At 40.8% G+C, this 24,815-nt stretch overlaps 1 protein-coding gene across 2 annotated transcripts in view; it reads right to left on the bottom strand.

The window, feature by feature from the left end:
- RASGRF2 (Ras protein specific guanine nucleotide releasing factor 2) overlaps positions 1-24,815 on the bottom strand; it is a 215,838-nt gene that overhangs the window by 47,895 nt on the left and 143,128 nt on the right. For both annotated transcript variants that reach the window (XM_073344381.1, XM_073344380.1), the window contains exon 18: positions 10,708-10,814. In XM_073344381.1, coding sequence (XP_073200482.1) covers positions 10,708-10,814 — 107 coding nt within the window. The remainder of the gene's footprint in view (positions 1-10,707; positions 10,815-24,815) is intronic.

The following is a 24,815-nucleotide window of genomic DNA, read 5'->3' as shown; positions in this document are numbered from 1 at the left end:
TTGATATAGTTTGAAATGTGTATTATGGCACAATATTGTTTTATCCATGCAAGAAAGTATATTTTTGATTAAACATTTATATGCCAGTATTTCCATAAGTGTTTGTAGAAGCATTTTTATGTATGAGTAACCACACAAGCAGATGTTGCAGAAATTATGCTTGGTGGAAGTAGGTAGGTGGACAATTGGGAGAGAGTCATTTTGTATGGATATCAATATAGATGAAAAGATCATATTATTTTCAGTGCAGTGCACTGTGATTTTTTTTGCCTCTACTACTTATATGTTCTTAGAATCATAGAATATCAGGGTTGGAAGGGACCCCAGAAGGTCATCTAGTCCAACCCCCTGCTCAAAGCAGGACCAATTCCCAGTTAAATCATCCCAGCCAGGGCTTTGTCAAGCCTGACCTTAAAAACCTCTAAGGAAGGAGATTCTACCACCTCCCTAGGTAACGCATTCCAGTGTTTCACCACCCTCTTAGTGAAAAAGTTTTTCCTAATATCCAATCTAAACCTCCCCCACTGCAACTTGAGACCATTACTCCTCGTTCTGTCATCTGCTACCATTGAGAACAGTCTAGAGCCATCCTCTTTGGAACCCCCTTTCAGGTAGTTGAAAGCAGCTATCAAATCCCCCCTCATTCTTCTTTTCTGTAGGCTAAACAATCCCAGCTCCCTCAGCCTCTCCTCATAACTCATGTGTTCCAGTCCCCTAATCATTTTTGTTGCCCTTCGCTGGACTCTCTCCAATTTATCCACATCCTTCTTGAAGTGTGGGGCCCAAAACTGGACACAGTACTCCAGATGAGGCCTCACCAATGTCGAATAGAGGGGAACGATCACGTCCCTCGATCTGCTCGCTATGCCCCTACTTATACATCCTAAAATGCCATTGGCCTTCTTGGCAACAAGGGCACACTGCTGACTCATATCCAGCTTCTCATCCACTGTCACCCCTAGGTCCTTTTCCGCAGAACTGCTGCCTACCCATTCGGTCCCTAGTCTGTAGCTGTGCATTGGGTTCTTCCGTCCTGAGTGCAGGACCCTGCACTTATCCTTATTGAACCTCATCAGATTCCTTTTGGCCCAATCTTCCAATTGGTCTAGGTCCTTCTGTATCCTATCCCTCCCCTCCAGCGTATCTACCACTCCTCCCAGTTTAGTATCATCCGCAAATTTGCTGAGAGTGCAATCCACACCATCCTCCAGATCATTTATGAAGATATTGAATAAAACCGGCCCCAGGACCGACCCTTGGGGCACTCCACTTGATACCGGCTGCCAACTAGACATGGAGCCATTGATCACTACCCGTTGAGCCCGACAATCTAGCCAGCTTTCTACCCACCTTATAGTGCATTCATCCAGCCCATACTTCCTTAACTTGCTGACAAGAATACTATGGGAGACCGTGTCAAAGCTTTGCTAAAGTCAAGAAACAATACATCCACTGCTTTCCCTTCATCCACAGAACCAGTAATCTCATCATAAAAGGCGATTAGATTAGTCAGGCATGACCTTCCCTTGGTGAATCCATGCTGGCTGTTCCTGATCACTTTCCTCTCATGCAAGTGCTTCAGGATAGATTCTTTGAGGACCTGCTCCATGATTTTTCCAGGGACTGAGGTGAGGCTGACTGGCCTGTAGTTCCCAGGATCTTCCTTCTTCCCTTTTTTAAAGATTGGCACTACATTAGCCTTTTTCCAGTCATCCGGGACTTCCCCGGTTCGCCACGAGTTTTCAAAGATAATGGCCAGTGGCTCTGCAATCACAGCCGCCAATTCCTTCTGCACTCTCATTCTTCATTGTTTGCCTCTACTTCTTATATGTTGGAAAGTAAATATAGTATCAGCTAATATACAGCTCTCTTTGAACCGATCTTGCGAATGTCTGATTAGAGCTGTGATTTGTTCCATATCATGTATATCATGGGTGATTTCCAGTTAAATCTCAAGTGTAGGGATTTCTTTCATGCATCGTAATATAGTGCTATATTTCTTTGACTGGTGTTAATGTTCTGAACAAGAAAAATTCTTTGGTGTTCCAAAGAGCATAATGAGAGAATAACACCCAAAATATAATGAGGAGTCCTTGTAGCACTCTAGAGACTAATAAATTAATTTGGGCATAAGCTTTCGTAGGCTAGAACCCACTTCATCAGATGCATGGAGTGGAAAATACAGGAGCGGGTATAAATACATGAAAAGATGTGAATTGCCTTACCAAGTGTGAGGTCAGTCTAATGAGACAAATCAAGTAACAGCAGGATGTCAAGGGAGGAAAAAACTTTTGAAGTGATCATGAGAGTGGCCCATTTCAGGCAGTTGACAAGAAGGTATGCGTAACAGTAGGGGAAATTAGTATTGGGGAAATTAGGCCTAATCTGATGGTGTCCAGTTTGCAAACTAATTCCAATTCTGCAGATATAACAGATTTTTATCAATGTGTATGGATTTTTTTCCACTAAATTTAACTGTATACATGATGAAAACATTTGGTTCTGTGGTCATTTGCCCATATCCTCTCTACCAGAGGTTGGGGCTGTTTGATTTAGTTTCATTGGTGATTACTGGAGTATAAAAGAAATGTATGATAACATTGTGGACAGAATTTCAGTGGAAAATAGCTGACGTGGACATTTTTAATCCTATCTGCGTAGCTGCTATTCTCTATTAAAGCTTTAAAAAGAAGGACGCTGGTGTTAAAGTACTGGGCTGAAAGTCGGGAGATCTGGATTCAATGCCTGTCTTTGTTACAGACTACCTGTGAGTCCCTGAGCAAGTCTATTAACATTTATTTGTACTGCAATAGAGCTCAAGGACTCAAACCAGGAACCTATTGTACTATACACTGGGCAGACACGAACCTTCATTTTACACATGGGGAATTGAGATGGAGAGAAGTTAATACTTCCTTTCAATCAAACTTTTTCTGACTTGTCTACCCTGTAAGCTCTTCAGTACACAAACTCTTTCTTTCTATATGTATTGTGACAAAGTTCCTCCTCTACCTTGGTGGGTCTTGCGCTTATTGGCGGATTTGCTTGCCTTAGAGCTTCACAGCAGCCCTTAGTTTGGCCGTTTTCGTGAACCCACAGTCCAGGTCAACTCCTCCTGTGTCTGACCAGGAGTTGAGAGGTTTGGGGGGAACCCGGGCCCACCCTCTACTCTGGGTTGCAGCCCAGGGCCCTGTGGAATGCAGCTGTCTAGAATGCCTCCTGGAACAGCTGTGTGACAGCTACAACGCCCTGGGCTACTTCCCCATGGCCTCCTCCCAACACCTTCTTTAGCCTCACCATAGGACCTTCTTCCTGGTGTCTGATAATGCTTGTACTCCTCAGTCCTCCAACAGTATGCATTCTCACTCTCAGCTCCTGGTGCCTTTTGCTCCCAGCTCCTTACATGCACACTACAAACTGAAGTGAGCTCCTTTTTAAACCCAGGTGCCCTGATTAGCCTGCCTTAATTGAGTCTAACAGCTTCTTGATTGGCTACAGGTGTTCTAATCAGCCTGACTTAATTGTCTCCAGAAGGTTCCTGATTGTTCTGGAACCTTCTCTGTTACCTTACTCAGGGAAAAGGGACCTACTTAACCTGGGGCTAATAGATCTGCGTTCTATTACTCTCCCGTAGCCAGTTGGCCCGACCCTGTCACAGTATGTACAGTACCTAGCACAAGGCTGCTCTGATATTAGTTGGCATGTCTAGATGCTGCCTCGTTAAACATAACATCCATTTTAGTTTTAAATGTACTAACTTACCTATTTCAGCATCATTTATTGCTATATCAAGTTACACAAGTCCTTCTAGCCATCTGTTTGCAGATTATAATTACATCCTCCAAGTTACATGTTGCTTGCTATCAGTTTAAGCAGATGTGTTGTAAATAGGGATAGTTATAAAAAAAAAGAGTTTGTATTTTCTTGAATGACTCCAAGTCTGGGATCCGAAAGAGTTGGTTTAAGTGCCTCATTATATTCTATTCCTATTTCTTTAAGATCACAGAGACACAATTTGGGATGTCAGAAATATTTAACAGGAGAGCAAGATTTTTTTCTTCATTGCTTCCTTACAGTAAAGAGCTCATGTGTTATTCTGGGTCTGTTTGTAGAATTTATAAAGAGCACTGATCACAAGGGGTGGTATGTGTAGTGGTAAATGCCTAATAGCATTTAAAGCAGTAAGTTCTACTGGAATAAGCAAAGGACTGAGAGCCATTTTTTATTCTAATTATGACCCTGCCACTGATTCTATGCATGGCCTTGGGAAAGTCACTTAACCTTTGTGGCGTATTTTCTCCATCTATCCAATGGAAATACTAGTACTTACCTATCATCTTTAATGGGGTGCTTTGTTAATTAAATATATTTTTCTTTTATATGTTGAATCTGTATACTCATTAACTGTCATTTCTTTTTTTCAGAGTAGTCAAAATGCAATACATTATAAATATTGATGTTTAGAATAGTAAGCCATAACATCATCGCACATAACCTCTTAATAAAAAGCAGGGCTGTCAAGTGATTAAAAAAACTAATTGCTATTAATCGCACTCTTAATAATAGAATATCATTTATTTAAATAATTTTGTATATTTTCTACATTTTAAAATATATTTCAATTACAGCACAGAATACAAAGTGTATGGTGCTCACTTTATATTTGTTTTTATCACAAATATTTGCCCTGTAAAAAACCAGAAATAGTATTTTTTCAATTCACCTAATACAAGTACTGTAGTGCAATATCTTTACCATGAAAGTTGAACTTACAAGTGTAGAATTATGCACAAAAAATAACTGCATTCAGAACAATGCTAATCTTTAGAGCCTATCAATCCACTCTGTCCTACTTCTTGTTCAGCCAATCGCTCAGACAAACAAGTTTGTTTACATTTGCAGGAGATAATGCTGCCCGCTTCTTGTTTACAATGTCACCTGAAAGTGAGAACAAGTGTTTGCATGACATTATTGTAGCTGGTATTGCAAGATATTATGTGCCAGATGCATGAAAGATTCATATGTCCCTTCATACTTCAACCACTGTTCCAGAGGACATGCGTCCATGCTGATAACGGGTTCTGCTCAATAACCATCCAAAGCAGTGTGGACCGATACATGTTCATTTTCATCATCTGAGTCAGATGCCACCAGAAGAAAGGTTGACTTTCTTTTTTTGGTGGTTTGGGTTCTGTAGTTTCCACATCTGAGTGTTGCTCATATAAGACTTGTAAAGCCTGCTCTACCCCTCATCCCTCTCAGATTTTGGAAGGCATTTCAGATTCTAAAACCTTGGGTCGAGTGATGCAGCTATCTTTAGAAATCTCACATTGGAACCTTCTTTGTGTTTTGTCAAATCTGTAGGGTGACCAGATAGCAAGTGTGAAAAATCAGGACAGGAGGTAGAGGGTAATAGGAGCCCATATAAAAAAGAAGTCCCAGATATCCCGATTTTATAGGGACAGTCCTGATATCTGGTCACCCTACAAATCTGCAGTGAACGTGTTCTTAAAATGAAGAACATGTGCTGGGTCGTCATCATCATCTGAGACTGCTATAACATGAACTATATGGCAGAATGCAGGTGAAACAGAGCAGGAGACATACAATTCTCCCCCAAGGAGTTCAGTCACAAATGAAAGTAATGCATTATTTTTTAAATGAGCATCATCAGCATGGACACATGTCCTCTGGAATGGTGGCCAAAGCATGAAGGGGCATATGAATGTTTAACATAACTGGCACGTAAATACCTTGCAGTGCCAGCTACAAAAGTGCCATGCAAATGTCTGTTCTCACTTTCAGGTGACATTGTAAATAAGAAGCGGGCAGCATTATCTCCTGTAAATGCAAACAAACTTGCACTCAAAAACAAAACAAGCTACATTTGTAAGTTGCACTTACACAATAAAGCTATTGCATGACAGTACTTCTACGAGGTGAACTGAAAAATACTATTTCTTTTGTTTGCCATTTTTACAGTGCAAATATTTGTAATAAAAAGGTAATATAAAGTTAGCACTGTACACGTTGCATACTGTGTTGTAATTGAAATCAATATATTTAAAAATTTAGAAAAAACATCCAAAAATGTAATACATTTCAATTGGTATTCTATTGTTTAACGGTGCGATTAAGCACGATTGCTTTTTTTTTTTAGGGCTGTCAATTAATCAGTTAACTCACATGATTAACTCAAAAAAATTAATCTTTGCTATTTTAATGAAGGGCAGAGATTTTGAACAATGTGCATGTGAGGTAAATAGTCTCTTTTTAGCAATCTCTGATTATATATTTGTTAAAGAGCTGTTAAACTAAATGAGACAAACCCTTATTACTATGGGCTTATTACTAAGTTGATGAAGTTTGTGGTGTAATATTGGCTCAAGGCTGAAAGTCAGCCTAAACACTTACTTCAGAAGTTGGTTTTATTTTTAAAAAACAAATGTAGCTTAGGTTAAAGAGCAAAGAAAGTGTTCAAGGGGTTGACAGTCTTTGCTCAGAGGGTATGTCTACACAGGGATAAAAGACCAATGGCATGGCCACGGCTGGCACAGATCAGCTGACTCGGATTCACGGGCTTGGGCTGCAAAGCTAAAAATTGCAGGATCCTAGAGCTCGGGCTCCATCCCAAGCCTGAACATCTACATAGCAATTTCAGCTCTGGAGGCTGAGCTCCATGAGCCCGGGTCAGCTGACCTGGACCAGCCCCAGGATTTGTATCCCTGTGTAGACATAAGGCTGTCTATGTGCCTTAGTGACTGTCTATGCTCTTGAACTGTAGGATAAAGATTTCACTGATTCTGCTACACTGGTAGGAATGCTAGTGTAGGTTCTGACACCTTTCATCATTTTTACCGCCATGCTTTTAATTAACATAATGGTGAGATTGCTGGAACCTGGTCTACAGTAGGGATCCAATTGGTGCTACTTGCTAAAAAGCTAGTAGCACCAGTTTAAGGTTCTCTGGGGCAGGGAAACTCCATTATATCCTTGTTCATGGGACTGGGGCCCCTCGGTGCTACCATGATACACAGTAGTAATAATAATAGACTCTTAAAATTCCTTATAGTCCCGGCCATTTAGACCTCAAATGGTCTAACAAGTAACCAATGAGAATTTGGTGCATCCACTAGCATGGCCAAACTATCAAGTTTGTTTCCAAAAATTCTAACTGCTTGTGATACACAGAAAGATTTTATTTTATCTGCCGCCCCCACACACTCGCACACTGTTTTGAGGGCTGGCCAGGGGAAGGAGAAGGAGCTGTTGAAGGATTAGAATATATTTACTTACAAATAAAATTCAGAAAATGCGATAAAACCTATATACAAATAAAAACACAAAGTGGTAGAGAATGATAGGTGGGGCTGATAGCACCACCTGTAATTGCGGTTGCCCAACATTTCCCATTCTAAGATCTTTTTCAGTTGCTTATAACTTTACCAAACTATTTGGGCTGAAATTTTCCATGCTGATATTTGATACATCTGTTAATTATTATTATTGTTACCATTTATTTATATTATAGTAGCACTGATCCTGCCTGAGGCCTTTTGTGCTAGGTGCTGTACAAACATATAGGCAGAGATGGTCCCTGTCCCTGAAGAGTTTATAATCTAAAGACAAATTGCAACATGTGAATGTAACAAACAATAGGAGGCAATGGGGAAAGGAGGACAAAGGTAACAATAATAAAGTAATGTTTACATAAACGAATAATGTGCACAACTTGATGGCTCTGAATCATTTTACCTTGTTTGAATCAAACCACAACACTCAGTACGCCCTTAACATTTGTCCCCGGCTCCTCCAGAAAAGTGTGTCTCTGGACTGTTTTTTTTTAAATCTTTATGTTGTTTGTTTTACCCCTTCTACTTAGGACTAGTTCTTTCTAAAATACGTAAAGTACCCCCTCAATTCGCTCAGACAATGAGCCCCCTTTTTCTACATAATCCCTCCCACTCTTCTTGGGGTGCCCAGTGTCTGGTCTGGGAGGCTCTGGATGCGGTCCTGGTTCAGTGATGGACCCTTGCTGGTGCAGGACAACATGAAGTTCAATGCTCAATTAGTATACACAGTTCCCAGTTTTGATGTCACTTTGATACAGGGCTTGCCCATCACCTAATCCTCTGTTCAGTCACCATACTTTCCCACCCCCTCTACCACCAACAACCTATCACCCAAACAGCAACACAGTCTCAACTTGGAGTTCCATACTCTCATGAGGTCCCTGAAGCTCCGTGACATCCTGATGTTGTTGGGGGCATATGCAAGGAGTGCACAGAAAACAGCTTGAATTGACTCAGCTCCATCCCTGGTGCTGCTAGCAGTGGCTCTCTAAACAAGTTAGGTTTTTTGTTTTGTTTTCTCTGACAAATGCTATGCTCACTTTGCTAGCCAGCACAGTGGAACTTTGCCCCCAGAAGTCTCTGGATCTTTGAATCTGAAGCTAAAACATGAAATCAGACAGGGCATGTGAACATTTAGCTATTTTGAAAAACTTTCCTTTAAAACAGTTGAAATAAATATTTAGTGGAACAAATAAAAGCTGGCAGTGTGTACATAAAGCAGAATTTTAATAGGGAATGTTTAGAATTGTATTCACTCTTGGTCAGCAGTGGGGATTATAGAGTATCCTTTTCAGGTAAAGATTATGGAGACAGCCATACGTGGGGTTGCAACCAATTATAAGCCTTCTTTTAACCCCCTGACTCCCCATATGTTTGTCAGGAAAAAGATTTTTCACTTCAAATTGCTTGTGATTACTACAAGGGAGTTTCACAGTATGAGTTGTTCAGTTTAATGAGGGGAGGAAGGATGGAGATTAGTAAGGACTGTCAATAACAGTGTGTATTTTGTTCAAAATCCCAAGTTCTTCAGGGCATGAAAGAGAGAGGTCAGACCAAAGGTGGCATAGGACTCTGCTGAGCTTAGGGTGGCCTGTTTCCCCTTTTCCCCCAGTGCCTTGCAGAATCATAGAAGGTTAGGGTTGGAAGGGACTTCAAGGAGGTCATCTAGTCCAACCCCCTGCTTGAAGCAGGACCAATCCCCAATTTTTGCCCCAGATCCCTAAATGGCCCCCTCAAGGATTGAACTCACAGCCCTGGGTTTAGCAGGCCAATGCTCAAATCACTGTGCTATCCCTCCCCCAAAATCTAGGAGCTCCACAGAGTCCCTTGCCTTCAAGGCTGCCTGAATCCTTCCATCAGCTCCCTTCTTTCTAACGCCAACACCAACTTTTCCATCTATGCATTGTTTTTAAATGATATGTTCTCTATCAATCTTAGACTTTAAATTAAACCTTTTGCCTGGGAAAAAAAGAAATGGATTTTGACAGAGGAGACTGCTGTGGTCAGTTGTGCAATAAAATAAACTGCAGAGTAAATGTTCTTAATCCATACAGACAAAATAGTCCATAGTAATCACGGACTATACTGTGCCATTTGGGACTTTTAAAAATGCTTCATGCATTTCCATAGAGATCCCCCCTCTCTCTCTCATTTAACTATTTGTTTTTTTTAAATTGAATGATGGCTGGGGTTTTGCTGCATATCTTGTAAAGCCCTCCAACATTTGTTTCATGTGCCCATAGAATATTTAAAAGGGACTGTTGGGAATGGCCACATCCGCCCTAATTGAATTGGCCTCATTAGCACTGACCCCACACTTGGTAAGGAAACTCCCATCTTTTCATGTGCTGTATATTTATACCTGTTTACTGTATTTTTCACTCCATGCATCTTTATGCCCAAATAAATTTGTTAGTGTCTAAGGTGCCACAAGGACTCCTCACTGTTTTTGGTGCTATGTATGAAATTCTGTTAATCAGGTTGTTTTTTCATTTAGCACAGTTTGCGTTGTGCAGGAATCTGTCTGTGCATATTGCAGGATCGGGGTGCACCTCTGCAACTATTCGATACACAAACACATGACTATGTTCATGAACAAATAGTTTCAGTACCTTCAATAAGTGTATTTGAACCAGAACTGTTTACTATATGAGCACTGACTATCTAAAAGATAAAACCAGCCTTGTTCATTATTAAGACATTGTCTGAAGTAAATAAAACAGATGAGACACTTCAGGATGTGGGGGGCAGGAAACTAACAATACACACTTTATACAACATTGCATGACTGGATTAGAGTATTATGGGGATTTATCTGTCTTCCTCTGAAGCATCAGGTGCTGTAAAGCACCAGACACTGTCAGGCAAGATATCAGACTAAATGGAATAATGGATATGGTAAGGCCTATGTTTCTAAAATAAACTTATAGTTTTAATTATTATTGTAAAGATAGCTGTTATATAGATTTCTTCTAGGGCTTTTCCCTTGTCTGTTTCAACATGCTTTATTATAGTAAAGCAGCCTTGCAAAATTGTACAAGGTGAATAATTTTGTACCTGAACTGGTAAGTTATCAGAACAGCTTTCCAAAATGGTATGAAGGATTCTTCATTTATGCAATAATTTATTTCAATAAATTAGATGTCTATATTATCTTTATGGCACTATCTTCTCATGCCGTTTGACTTCAGATTTGACCATTATTACACAGCAGCACTACTCAGGAACGTTTTATAGCCAGAATTGAAGAATTCTATGACTGGGCTGAAGAAAAGATCGTGACCCTTTCCATTTGCAAGTCACAGAAAGAGAGTACATGGTAGAATTCAGCTGTAAAAGTGGAACTGAAAAATACCTGAGAATGTTTGGAGACCCAGTGACGCAGGACATTCAGGACACGATTAGTGGCTGCTCTGCGTATTATGAACTCTTTGTCACACATTCGTTCAGAGTTGTTAAATCCTGTAGGAAAAAATTACCATGATGACACCAAATGCACAAGTAGCTAAAACAAACCCTTAAAATACATTAATAGTGCTGGTAAAGTGAAACCACAACAGATATTTCTGTGTAATGAAAGAAAAGGAGCAGATGCAGAATACGTCAAATATCATTTGGGCTACAGAAATACTGCAGGATTCACATGAGCGAATTCCTCCCTACTATAGCTAAATAGTTTCCTACTGTGCTTAGCTTTCAGTAATAAGCTGAGAGATGGTTGTCTGCCTTAATCCCCTAAAAAGACAAGAAATGGTGGGTGGGGAGGAGACAGCGAGCATGTATGACATGGGACAAAGAAAATCAGACAGGAAGATTGTGGAAGAACGATGAATATGGTTTAGAAAATGGAAGTGAGGAACAAATAGGGGAATAAAATGACAAAAATGTAGAGGAGAAAAGTTTGCAGAAGAAATGTCCTTTCATAAAAGCATGACAGTACTGTTCAGGCTATATCAGCCAATAAAGAAAGCCCTCCATGGCATTCTTTAAAAATTGGTGTGATTAGGAAGTGGGAAGGGGAGTAAGAGGAGATATGTTTGCACATTAAGTTTCACTTCCTTGATTTCCAAGTTAGTCTGTCAACTGTATCATGTCCCAACAGCTGTTGTGAAGATGTCCGTTTCCTACTCTATTTTCTTAATATAAATTTTCAGCAACATACTAGAAAATGACTGCCTTAGATTTCCTCCACAATTTCTTTCTGCAGTTCTTTAGTAGCCCTGATTATAATATACTATGTATGCTAATGAACAGAACATTTTTATGTTTCAAGTACTTGAATTAGAAAGTATTCAATGATTTGAAGGTATATTTAGGAAGTTCACATTATCCATTCTAATTGTAACTAAGTTTGTTACGTTCAGTCTTTGATTGTACTGCTTTTGATGTCCCTCACAACAGAGTCCTGGTGCTTGATGCTTTCTCCTGTATAACTAGCACTTTGAATAGATTTTTTTTAATTAAATAAAAACAGCTGCTAAAGCCTCTTATGCTGTTACAAATGAAAGGACAGATTAAAACTTGTGTACTTTGTGAGAAGGACTGAATGTATGTTGAGAGAATGCTTCCAACTGTTTTGTTCTGCTTTTGTTTTCTTTTAAAGGCAAACCAAAACTTGTTATATTTCTAGAAAAGTGCACTGAAAAAGAAAGAAAAGAAGTACTTGTGGTACCTTATAGACTAACATTTATTTGAGCATAAGCTTCCATGAGCTACTGCTCACTTCATCAGATGCATTCAGTGGAAGATACGGTGGGGAGATTTATATACATAGAGAATATGAAACAGTGGGTGTTACCATACACACTGTAATCAGAGTGATCACTTAAGGTGAGCTATTACCAGCAGGAGAGCAAGGGAGAGAACCTTTTGTAGGGATAATCAAGGTGGGCCATTTCCAGCAGTTGACAAGAACATCTGAGGAATAGGGGGGGGGAGGGAGGGGAGAGAAAATAAGCATGGGAGAAATAGTTTTACTTTGTGTAATGACCCATCCATTCCCAGTCTTTATTCAAGCCTAAGTTAATCGTATCCAGTTGCAAATTAATTCCAATTCAGCAGTCTCTCGTTGGAGTCTGTTTCTGAAGTTTTTTTGTTGAAGAATTGCAACTTTTAGCTCTGTAATCGAGTGACCAAAGAGATTGAAGTGTTCTCTGACTGGTTTTTGAATGTTATAATTCTTGACATCTGATTTGTGTCCATTTATTCTTTTACGTAGAGACTGTCCAGTTTGACCAATGTACATGGCAGAGGGGCATTGCTGGCACATGATGGCATATACCACATTGGTAGATGTGCAGGTGAACGAGCCTCTGATAGTGTGGCTGATGTGATTAGGCCCTATGATGGTGTCCCCTGAATAGATATGTGGGCACAGTTGGCAATGGGCTTTGTTGCAAGGATAGGTTCCTGGGTTAGTGGTTCTGTTGTGTGGTGTGTGGTTGCTGGTGAGTATTTGCTTCAGGTTGGGGGGCTGTCTGTAAGCAAGGACTGGCCTGTCTCCCAAGATCTGTGAGAGTGATGGGTCATCCTTCAGGATAGGTTGTAGATCTTTCAACTAGGTCCTGTATTTTATACTAAAGATTAGACTTCAAACCCAAATTTGTTTTACTGGGGATATGCATTTCAGGCAGGTTCTTTGTATTGGGGCATATTATACTGTGGCTAGCATTTAAAATGCGACATCAAAGGAAATTTCATATTAAAACATTTTCAAGGGTTTTAATTGCCCATAAACAGCACAGCAAACAAAATCTCAGTGGCTTTAGCCAACAAAGGGTAACCTAGGTAACATTTCTCTGCTAAATGTCTTTTCCTTTCACAGTTAACCTCTTGAAGAAGCAATTAGGCTTACATATTATAAATTGTAGCACTAAAAGTCACAATGAAAATTAAACCTATAGAGACTATTTCAAAAGTAATGCTAAGGGGAATAGTAATCCCATTTCAGGGGAGCTGGAAGGGAAAACAAGAGGAAACCTACAGAGACTACTTCTACTTTTCTGCAAAAGAATAGGGGGGAGAGAAAAAACCTTCAAAGATCTTTCCTCTTGTGCAAACTCCACTGCTCTCTCCTCCCTCACACAAATGTTTTCATCAAATTTTAAAGTAATTAGTTTATTGCACAGACTAGGAGTAAAATTCCCTCCGATCCACACATGGCAGTACAGTAGAACCTCAGAGTTATGAGCACCTTGGGACTGGAGGATGGTAACTCTGAACAAAATGTTATGGTTGTTCTTTCAAAAGTTTAAAACTGAACATTGACTTAATACAGCTTTTAAACTTTACAATGCAGAAGAAAAATGCTGTTCTCTATTTTTTTTTTAGTAGTTTACACTCAACAGTACTGTACCATATTTGCAGGGTGGGGTTTTTTTGGTTTGTTTGGTCTCTGCTGCTTCCTGATTGTGTACTTCTGGTTCCAAATGAAGTATGTGGTGAACTGGTCAGTTCATAACTCTGGTGTTCATAACTCTGAGGTTCTATTGTACTTTCAGGGCTGGCCTTACCACGTGGTGAACTGAGGCGGCCGCCTCAGGTGCCAGACTGTGGAGGGGGGGGGGGGGCGCCACTAGGACCCAGAGAGTAGAAAATTGTGTCTGCTGCTGGTGCATATGTATTCTCTCTGTTCTAGATGTACAGAGATGGTTGAGTGCTATGCTGGAGGAAGGAGGGCACAAGAGACGTAACAGGCAGGCAGAAAAGGTGAGGGAATAACAAAGCAGCAGGAGCTGCAGGGAGAGAGAGGAGGCAGAGCCTCTTACGTACCTTTCTAGCACCCCCAGGAGCCTGGACTGATTAATACCAGCTTCTCAGGGAGCTTCCTGCTGCTTCCTTGAACCCACTTGAGGGGAACAGGCAGTCAACTGAAGTAGTAGGAGCCAGTTAGGCCCTTAAGATGCCGATATCATCCCTCACTCAGGCCCTGCTACCAGCCTGCTTATTTGTCCCCTTCAGCTGAGTGCTGAGAGCCACGATAGCTGGCACAGAACAGCAGTCATGAGTGAAAGAACAAAATGCCCCTCTGAGGCAGCATTCAGGAAAAAGAAAGCTTTTCTATTTAAGCAGGAAGAAACTCTCCTGAGATACATAGACACAAATGTTCACGGTGAGCCTTCCGGCCCCAGTGAGGATGTGAATGGTGAGGAGATGCCTGATCTTCCAGCTAGTCAGAGTGCAGGTGACCTGGCAGCTACTGCAGCATCCATATCTCCATCTCAAATGGATGTAACCATGCATATTCCTGAAGAAAAATGTAGATCAGAGAAGAGTGTGGTGGAGGCGCAAGAAACAGCTGCTGCTGAGTTTAGTTCCTTAAGTCTAGATGATCCAGGACTGTGGACTCACTTTACCAGTAGTCTCAGGGACTTCCTTGTACTGCATGGGCCACAGCAAGTGAAAAGCTTCATGTTTCCCAAAGACAATGAAAATAGAAGTTTCCATCCAACACATTACTGGCATGAAATCCCCAATGGTGACAAAGTGAAGAGGCCATGGCTTATGTACTCGAAAACCCAGAATGCTGCATACTGTTTTTGTTGCAAACTCTTCCAGTCTACTGTTCCAGCCACATTGGGTTCCACAGGAACAAAGGACTGGAAAAATCTGGCTAGAAATCTGGTATGCCATGAGAAGGCAGCAAATCACCAGAAAGCATTCCATAGGTGGAATGAGATGAGACTAAGGTTAAAGGCCACCATAGATGATCAGCATCAAGAGAAGATTGCATCAGAGTGTCTTTACTGGCAAAATGTTCTGACAAGGCTCACTGCCATTGTGAGAATGCTTGCTACTCAAAACCTAGCACTGTGTGGCACTTCAGATCAGCTGTATGTGCCAAACAATGGAAACTTCCTTAAAATTGTGGAGCTGATGGCTGAGTTCGATGCTATACTCCAGGAGCATCTAAGAGTCACCACCCAAGAAATGTACACACACCACTACCTTAGAAAAAAAATTCAAAATGTCTGGTGTCACCTTAAAGACGAACAGATTTAGGCATAAGCTTTTGTGGGTAAAAAAAAAAACACAACTTCAGATGCATGAAGTGGTTTTTTACCCATGAAAGCTTATGCCCAAATAAATCTGTTCGTCTTTAAGGTGACACCGGACTCCTTGTTGTTTTTGTGGATACAGACTAACACTGTTACCCCCGATACATGATCTAAGTCGTCTTAGACCACATCTGATGTTTCACTGTATTGTTATGTAGTCTACTTTGGTGTGCCCTAAGTTAGCAAAGAAAAAACTGAAACTCCATGTACTCAATTCTGCCTTTTGTTTTAAAAAGCAAATAAATGGAACAGCCGGGTTTCTTTCTTTGAATATGTTCCATTTATACATTACTGCTCTTCTTGCAAACACCCATGCATTACCCACAGTCTTAAAATTTAATATGCAGATTGACAAACAAGATTTTAGAGATCATTTTCTTGCAGACACACTAGTGATCTGATTTTCAGAAATGCTGAATATTCCACAGCTCCATTAAAGTAACTGGGAGCCGTGAGATGATCAGCACCTTTGAAATCAGGCCATAAAGCCACATACTAAAGTCACATCACAACTTAGATACAAACTCTAAATCTGATGTATACAAGTCATGTGCAAAAACTTACCAATGGTCTTTGATAACTAAGGGTATGTCTACACTGCAATTAAACATCCACAGCAGGCCTATGCCAGCCGACTCAGGCTCGTGGGACTTGGGCTAAGGGGCTCTTTAATTGCAATGTAGATGTTCAGGCTTGACTTGGAGCCTGGGCTCTAAGACCCTGTGAGAGTCCCAGAGCTTCAACTGCAGCATGAGCCACAGTCTACACTGCAATTAAACAACCCCTTAGCCCAAGCCCAAGCCAGCTGGCCCTGGCCAGCTGCCAGTTTTTAATTGCATTGTACACATAAAAACATAAGAATGACCATACTGGGTCAGACCAAAGGTCCATCTAGCCCAGTATTCTGTCTTCTGACAGTGCCAGGTGCCCCAGAGGGAATGAACAGAACAGGTAATCAAGTGATTCATCCCGTTGCCCATTCCCTGCTTCTGGCAATTAAAAAGGCTAGGGACACTGTCCCTGCACATCCTGGCTAATAGCCATTGATGGACATACCCTAAGTAACTTTACCTAAATACTTACAGTACTCAAATGTGTCATTTATCCCTGTGGCAGAAGGTGACCCTTTCTTTGGCCTGTAGGTCAGAATATCATTGTTCTTTCTCTGCATTAATTTACTTTACCACCTCTGTAAGATCATTCACTTCATGACCACAGCTGCTCTCAGAACCCATGCATGCTGTGTAGATAAGAGACCCAAATGTACAGATAAATATCCTAAAATTGTGATTTAAACCTGTGGTCTGCAGACCCCAGCAGGGCTGCAGACTATGTCTCAGATTTCCAAGAGGGTCTGCACCTCCATTTGAAATTTTTTAGGGGTCCACAAATGAAAAAAGGTTGAAAACTACTGTCCTAAAATGTAGTTCTAGACCAATGTTTGATTGCTAAAACCCAAAATCATTTTAATTCTATTGTCAACTTTAAAACAGATGTTAAATCTACAGATATTGCCAAAATTCATGCAGCAGAATACCCTTATCTTTACCAATGTGTATCCACAGAAAGAGCTTTAATGTTGGACACCAAAGACTGCCTAATACATTCTCAATAAATTATTTTTGTTGAATTAAACATAAACCTATAGAAGCAGATTTTGTGTAATACAGTTTACTACTGTGGGGCCTTTAAAGGACTTGCTCTCTTTATCCCAAGTTTTAGTAAGGTCTTCAAGATTCAGAGTCATTTTTTGTCAAAAAAGCGTATATGGATGACATGGGTCTGGGGAGTTTGTGGAGCTTCTCTATTACACCAGCTACTTCAAAGGAGTCAGGCAGTCCCAGGGCATCTGAGCTCAAGTGATAGGTCAATAAATGATTCCGCAGATACATGTTGCTGTATCTCTGTGACCAGAAGTTAGAGATGTAGCACCTAGAAAGCAACTATATACCTCCATCACCAAACACATAATATGCCTCTCTATCCATTCTCTCGAAGGGAAGCCAAACTGTAAATTAGAATTACCCCATATAGGGGCTTTTGTATGGTGTCAGAGTTGAAAATGTAAAAGATTAGCCAAAATCCTCTCCTGGTGTCCCCTACAGAGGGTACTCTTTCTCTGTAGGCTAACATGAGGATCTTAAGAGCACCATTAATTCTTTCAATTCCCACACATAAGAGCTTGTTATTCTTATGTGCTGGAACCAGTGAGGGGCTTGGGATGTGAGCATGACAGAAGTAAAATAGTTCTGGGTTTCTGAAACCATCCCCATCACTGGGGAGATGAAACATCATTTATTATATGGGGCCCAGGCCAATGTCCCAAGTTAAGGTTTTGACAATCTTATTAAACATTTTAAAATAAGATGGTGACAGGTATCCCACTCAATCTACAAACATTTAGGTAAGTAATCTTAACTGTGTTAATTCCGCCCTCCCCCAAGACTCAGAGAGACCACTTACCACTGACTGGTGTCTTCTGCTAGTGGCAAGAGGGCAAGTTCTAAATTCATTTTTATAAGTTTCCTAAAATTCCTTGATAATTTGGGCCTGATAGCAACTGCAAGGAGGATTCAATAGCAGCCATTGCTGTTTGGAAGAAGGTTACTATAGTTTTAATTGGGAGGGTGCCTATATCTATATTTGCCTTCACTGGCAGACATCTTTCCTGGAGGTGGGCAGGTCTCTCCTCTCCTGGATTTGCAGATCAGAGAGGTGCTTGCCCTTGCTGCTGATCCCCCAGCTAGCATCAGCAGAGTTTAAGGTGTGTGTGTTTTTTGGCTAGTAGACTGCACTGGAGTACTCAGGAGCTCACTCTGCATTTTCCACAGTCCCCTGGTGACTGGCCAAGTAATTTAATCTCATTTCCCCCAACTGTAAAACAAAATTGACAATACTTACCTATCTCATGGGAGTGTTTTGCTTAGTGTTTTTGCATTTTATAGATTTGATATATATGGATGGTAGCTAAACGTTATGATTATTATAATCATATATTATTAATATATATATATATATTATATATATATAATATTATATATAATCATATAATTATTATAAAATGCAGACACATCACAAGGACATGGATGAATAGAGTCAACTCAAAATCTGAACTCTTAACAATTGTTAGTGCTCTCAATACACTGCATATCTTTTAAATATTTTTATATACACCATCTCACCTCTAAAAAAACCAGCTATTATTTTCCTGAGATCCATCAATTTATTCACCAGCATTTTTAAAGCATCCATCACCGTATGGTAGTATTTAGATACATACTACCTGGGCAATACAAAAATTAATTTCTTCTTTCTGGTCACCTCATGTGTGTTTATCTATGGGAGGAAGTGATCTAGCCCCATGGCTTTAGGCTATGGGCCCAAGTCAACCATGTACTGAACATCTACTATGGGTGCTGAAGGCTCCCAGTTCCCCCAATGGCTTCAGTGGGAGTTGCAGGTGTACAGCACCTCACAGGAGGCACTCACTACTCCACAGGGTCATATCCTGCACCATCAGCAGTAGTAAAGTTACAAAACACCATGAAAAATTAGTTCTAAGTACTACTTTAAGAGAAAATAAACCTATCAAATCTTCATTTGTAAGATTTACACACTACATATAAATGCTAAATATACCAACTTTGCTGCTTAATAGATGATTAATTAGTTTTTGGGTTGCTGCCTGTCAAATATAAAGAGAAGCGACCACCTTTCTGTATACAGTGCTATAAAATCCCTCCTGGCCAGAGGCAAAATCCTTTCACCTGTAAAGCTAAGGTAACCCTGCTGGCACCTGATCCAAAATGGCCAACAAGGGGACAAGATTCTTTCAAATCTTGGGGGGGGTTGTGTAAAACAAAGGGTTTGTCTGTCTGTGTGATGCTTTTGCCGGGAACAGATCAGGAATGCAGCCTTACAATTCCTGTAAAGTTAGAAGTAACCTAGCTAGAAAATGTATTCGATTTCCTTTTGTTTAATGGCTTGTAAAATAAGCTGTGCTGGAGGGAATGTATATTCCTGTTTGTGTCTTTTTGTAACTTAAGGTTTTGCCTAGAGGGATTCTCTATGTTTTGAATCTGATTACCCTATAAGGTATTTACCATCCTGATTTTACAGAGGTGATTCTTTTACCTTTTCTTTAATTAAAATTCTTCTTTTAAGAACCTGATTGATTTTTCATGGTTCTTAAGAGCCAAGGGTTTGGGTCCGTGTTCATCTGTACCAATTGGTGAGGATTCTTATCAAGCCTTCCCCAGGAAAGGGGGTGTAGGGTTTGGGGGAAGATGTCTCCAAGTGGGCTCTTTCCCTGTTCTTTGTTTAAAACGCTTAGTGGTGGCAGCATACTGTTCAAGGACAAGGCAAAGTTTGTACCTTCGGGAAGTTTTTAACCTAAGCTGGTAAGAATAAGCTTAGGGGGTCTTCATGCAGGTCCCCATATCTGTACCCTAGAGTTCAGAGTGGGGAAGGGACCCTGACACTGCCATATTCAAAAATTTCTACAGCTGGTAAATGTGATAAAAGTAACAATGTGATATAATTTGCCAAACAATAGAGTGACAAATACAAAGATGTTTACAGGGGCAAAGTAACGGAGATCTTTTAGGCTTTAGCACTTCGTGTTAAATGAAACAGATTTAAAAAACTTTAAGGGTGAAAAATGAAGCAGTTAAGGTTCAGGAAATGCCAAAGTTGAGGTGGCCAGAGTTCTGCAGCCATAAGGCCCTCCTCATGGTTATAGTGGAAGCCGTACTTCTGGCTGAGGCATCTGCCACATCCAGAGCTGCTGCAGCAAAGATTTCGCAACCAGACAGCCTACTGCAACAAACGTCTTGAAGCCCTCCCTGGAGATTTCTCGCAACTTGCCGGCAAACTTAGACATGGCTGTCCAGTTAACAAAATCGTACTTAGAGAGCAATGCCTTTCGGTTTGCTACGCATATCTGCAGGGAAGAAAAGGTATAAATCTTCCTCTCCATCAAGTCCATCTTCTTGGACTTGTTGTCCTTAGGGTTGGATTAATATCTTCCCTGCCATGCCCCATCATTTGCTGCAGTGAATGCAAAAGAGGCTGGGTGGGAATAGAAGCCCTAAAACTCCTGCATAGATATGAAGTATTGCTTCTCCAAATGCTTCACCATGGGAGGCAATGAAGCTGGAGTACTCCAGGGGGCCTTTCCCAGCTCCAAGAAGGCCTCATTAAGTGGGAGTGTAGCAGATGGTTGGAGAATATTCAGCAGCTTATGTGTATTTTCCTGCAGGAATTCTGCCTGGATGCCCATGGTAGCAGACATATGCCTCAAGGGATCCTGCTATGCCTTAAAGGCTTCAGACATCAAGGGGGAGGAGGGGCCTGCCACAGTAGAGTCACTGGTGAGAACAAGAAGTTGGTTTGCTGTACCAACAATAGATCCTGCTCCTCGATTATAGGATCCTTAAGAATAGATGTGCTTGCTTAAAAGAAACAGTGTGGTAACTTATAACCACAGGCAATACACTGGCCATAACCTTAAGAGAGAATGCAAAGCATTGTTACTGGCATGTTTAGACAGTCTGGCTTGCTGCGGATATTGCAGTGTAAGGCAGGGAAACGTGCAGCCTTAAAACCTAGTCAGCAGGCAGTGAGGTGTGGGTCTTCACCCAAGAGAGGTGATGGCTGGGAGCTGGCAGCCCAAAGTGGGTGTCCTTGGTAGATCATGGAGGGAGAATACAGGTGCAGTTACCCTGAAACTGAGAGTGGGCTCTACAATCTAGCAGAGAAAGGTATAATAAGGCCAATGAAGCTAGACAAATTTAGACAGAAAATAAAGCATAAAATTTAACAGTGAAGGTAATTAACCATTGGAAAAATTTACCTAGGGTCTTGGTGGATGCTCCATCTGTGGCAATTTTTAAATCAAGACTAGATGTTTTTCTCAAAGATATGATCTAGTTCAAGCAGGAATTATTTTGGGGGAAGTTCTATGGCCTGTGCTATGCATGAGGTCAAACTAGAGGATCACAGTTGTCCCTTCTGGCTTTGGAATCTGTGACTCTAGATAGAAGTTTTTACTTCTATTCATCTAAATATACTTCTAAAAGTATAATTATGAATAGTTTGCCTCAGCACACATTTAAAACAACATTTGACAAGTTAAAGATTTAAGTTTTTATCTGTTATATAATCTTACAGCAGTAATTGGCCCTTAGCACGTTTCCATAGGAGACTGTTAGAGAGCAACCACTAATTGCCACTTGTAACAAATCTGAGTTGCTAAGAATTTCTCCTTCTCCTTCATTTCTTTGATTATAATATCAGGGTACTCTAAGATGGCTGGCTGAAGTATTCCAGAGGTGGAAAAGAGACCCATTTCTATTAGCTAAGAGAGAAAGACAATATAAAGATGAAGAACTTAATTTAGGGAACATGGACTACCATGTCTAATCTATAATAGAATCATTCCTCTTCAGTAATTGCCAAATACGTGTATTCTGATCATAATGTGTTCAATCATTCAAACTCTGTGAGGCTTGGAAGTAGGGATTATTAATTCTTAGCCCTGAGCTTGGGGCTACACCAGTTTAAGAATGAGACATTTAAACATCCATTACACCAGCCTTTTTGTTTATATGTTTAGCACATAATTGCTGATAGGTACAGCATTAGAGTTGTTCTGATGAGTGGCTGTCAAAAAGCAGGAAAAATCAAGAGTATTCCATGTCTTTCTGTCTTTTAATTTTACTATCATAGGTCCTCAGGCTATGTGAAATCCTTTTGGTATGAGAATCATATTGTTGAAACTTTCATGTTTAACCTCTCGTGTCAGAAATAATTTCAAGTATGCATTTGACTCTTTTGCCAAAAGCCTCCATAGCAAATACAAACTACTAGCAAATCAAGTCAAAAGGTTCACACAAACCAGCTGATGAACAGTAGTATTAATTCATAAATTGTCACTATAGCTCTATTTACTTTTTGCAAAATGTTTCAAAATTATAAGGCAATAAACTTTAAATGACTATTCTGAAAAACTATTGTTTTAAATCTCTGTAGTTAGAAACTTACTCTGTAAGGAATATAATGCAAAGGCTAAGCAGTCTGGGTCATTCTGAAACCAATCTGGTTGTAAACTAAGAGCTAAAGAAAGCTTAGGCATTGCAATATCTAACTCCAGGGACAGATGTAGCCTCCCAATTCAATGGGTGTATTTGAGTAAACTGCCAATGGAGGGGCAGCTGCGCCAAACCTGAGGGGGTGCTATGACCCCATGCTCCAGGTTGCAATGCCAGGAGTGAGGAGCCAGGCCCAGCCCCGTGGGACAGGAGTTACTGCTGTGGAGTGACTTCTGTGGGCATAATTGAACCCATGCTAAAGCCGCCCTTTCCTAACACGTAGGCACTTTGCTGCCTACTGGAATTCACTGCCCTGAGTTAGGTACCCAGGCTCCCCATGCATTGTATGGGGAGAGTTTGACACCCAATAAAGAGATTCACAGAAGCCAGTATGCTGTGTGGGGAGTCACTGAAGCTAGCTAGGAATGAAATGCAGAAAGGGGCAGGACCTAGGGCCCAGATCCACTAAGGAAGTTGGCTACCTAATTCCTATTGATCGTGGCCTTAGGCACCTGACAGACAGGCTGGAGGGAGGGGCATATCTCTATTTGGGATTCTGTCCTGGAGTTGGGCATCTAAGCCAGATCAGCCCTTACTCACCAAAAAACAGAGACTCCTATCCCGCTATAGCCAATAGCCCAGTGGTTAGGGCACTTCCATGTTCTAAAACCCTTGATCTGCCTGATTTGTAGCAGGGACTTGAAGACAGGTCACCCACATTGCAGGTAGGTTCCCTAACCACTGGGCTATAGGTTATTCTGTGCTAGGGCTCTCGATCTCTCCTGTTGAAGCTGTTCCACTTTGTATAAATATTTATTGGAGCGTGGATTTGAACTTACTGCTCCCACATCCCAGGTGAGTGCCTGAACCACCACATTGCAGAATCAATTTCCCACATTTCCTCCCCCATGAATATTTAAGTATTTATGTAATGTGGGAGAGCTTCAACAGGAGAGACTGAAAGACACCCACCCCAGAATACCCAACAGACTGGTGGCCAGGACACTCATATGGAGAACCCACGCATAAGTCCACCTTCCAAACCAGGCAGAGCAGGGACTTGAACACAGGTCTCTCACATGAGTATCCTACCCCTGGCCTATTAGACCATACACACACCAGCCAGTCTCCGAAATGCCCAACCTGCTTGCAACTGCGGGCTTTTGAGACAATTAGATGTGCTCAGAGCACCTGTGCTGGTTCAGAGCCAGCAGGGAGTGCCTATTTTGAGAATCCAACCTAAGCTCAGGCATGAGTGATGTCTCTGAGCAGCTCATTCATGCTGTGCACCATCAAGATTTAGGTGACTTTGCACATGCCCACCCTCAGAAACTTGGGCAATTATGGGCATTCAGATGCCTACAGAGTGAGGCAAAAGTTGAACAGGGCATGTCAGTGGCTCCTAAAGAGGCAGTTAGGTGCTCAAGTTCCTCTGTGAATCTAGCCCTAAAACTAAATCCACAAGTATAAAAATCAGATCTGTCAATGAAACATTTTCGAGTTTAATGCACTGAAAAAAAAAGTGCAAAGACTATTTTAAAATGTTTACAATATAAGCCCTAATTGTAATGCTTAACTATATTGAGAATTATGGCTATCCATGAAGTTACTGGGTTAAAACAAGAGCCACCACTCTTGAAAAAATTTCTTTAGGATCCAAATCATTATAATACAGCAGGCCATATTTGAAAACATGGCCCTTAAAAATCTTAAAAAGAGGGTTGTTACAACGTGAGAGGCTGAAAGAGACTTTTTTTATCATGAGGCATATATCACAGAAAGAACCATGTACTGAGGAAATAGTGTATTATTAAGTTACTAAACAATGAGAAAACGTGCTAACAGCTGTAAAATGCTTCTGAAGCTTATTAAAAATATATAATACACCTCAGGGAGTAAGAAAACAATGAAGATACTAAAACTCATTTTTGTACTAAAGGTCAACTGTAATATAAATTGTATTTTTATTTTTAACATATTGGTAATAAAATGTTGGCTCGGAGAAAGTAAGTAATATTACTCACTTCCTTAATATGGTGACAAAGTTCCTCCTCTGCCTTGGTGGGTCCTGTGCTTTTGGGAGGATTTGCTCAACTCAGAGGTTCATGGCAGCCCTCGGTTTGGCCTCTTCTACTAGAGGCTCAAACCTGCCGTTCATTCAGCCAACCTCATCACTGGCCAGCGTTGGGGAAATGGAGAACAATTCCTGCAGTCTTTGTTGTCCCACCTAGTGGGTCATGGACAGGCCAGATCCCTTTCCAAATTAGACCTTCCCTTCTGATGTTGCTCACAGACCAGATCAACTCCTCCTGAGT

The sequence above is a fragment of the Lepidochelys kempii genome, chromosome 5 (genome assembly GCF_965140265.1).
Source record: "Lepidochelys kempii isolate rLepKem1 chromosome 5, rLepKem1.hap2, whole genome shotgun sequence".
Classification (NCBI taxonomy): domain Eukaryota; kingdom Metazoa; phylum Chordata; order Testudines; family Cheloniidae; genus Lepidochelys; species Lepidochelys kempii.
This window is presented reverse-complemented; position numbering and strand designations above follow the sequence as displayed.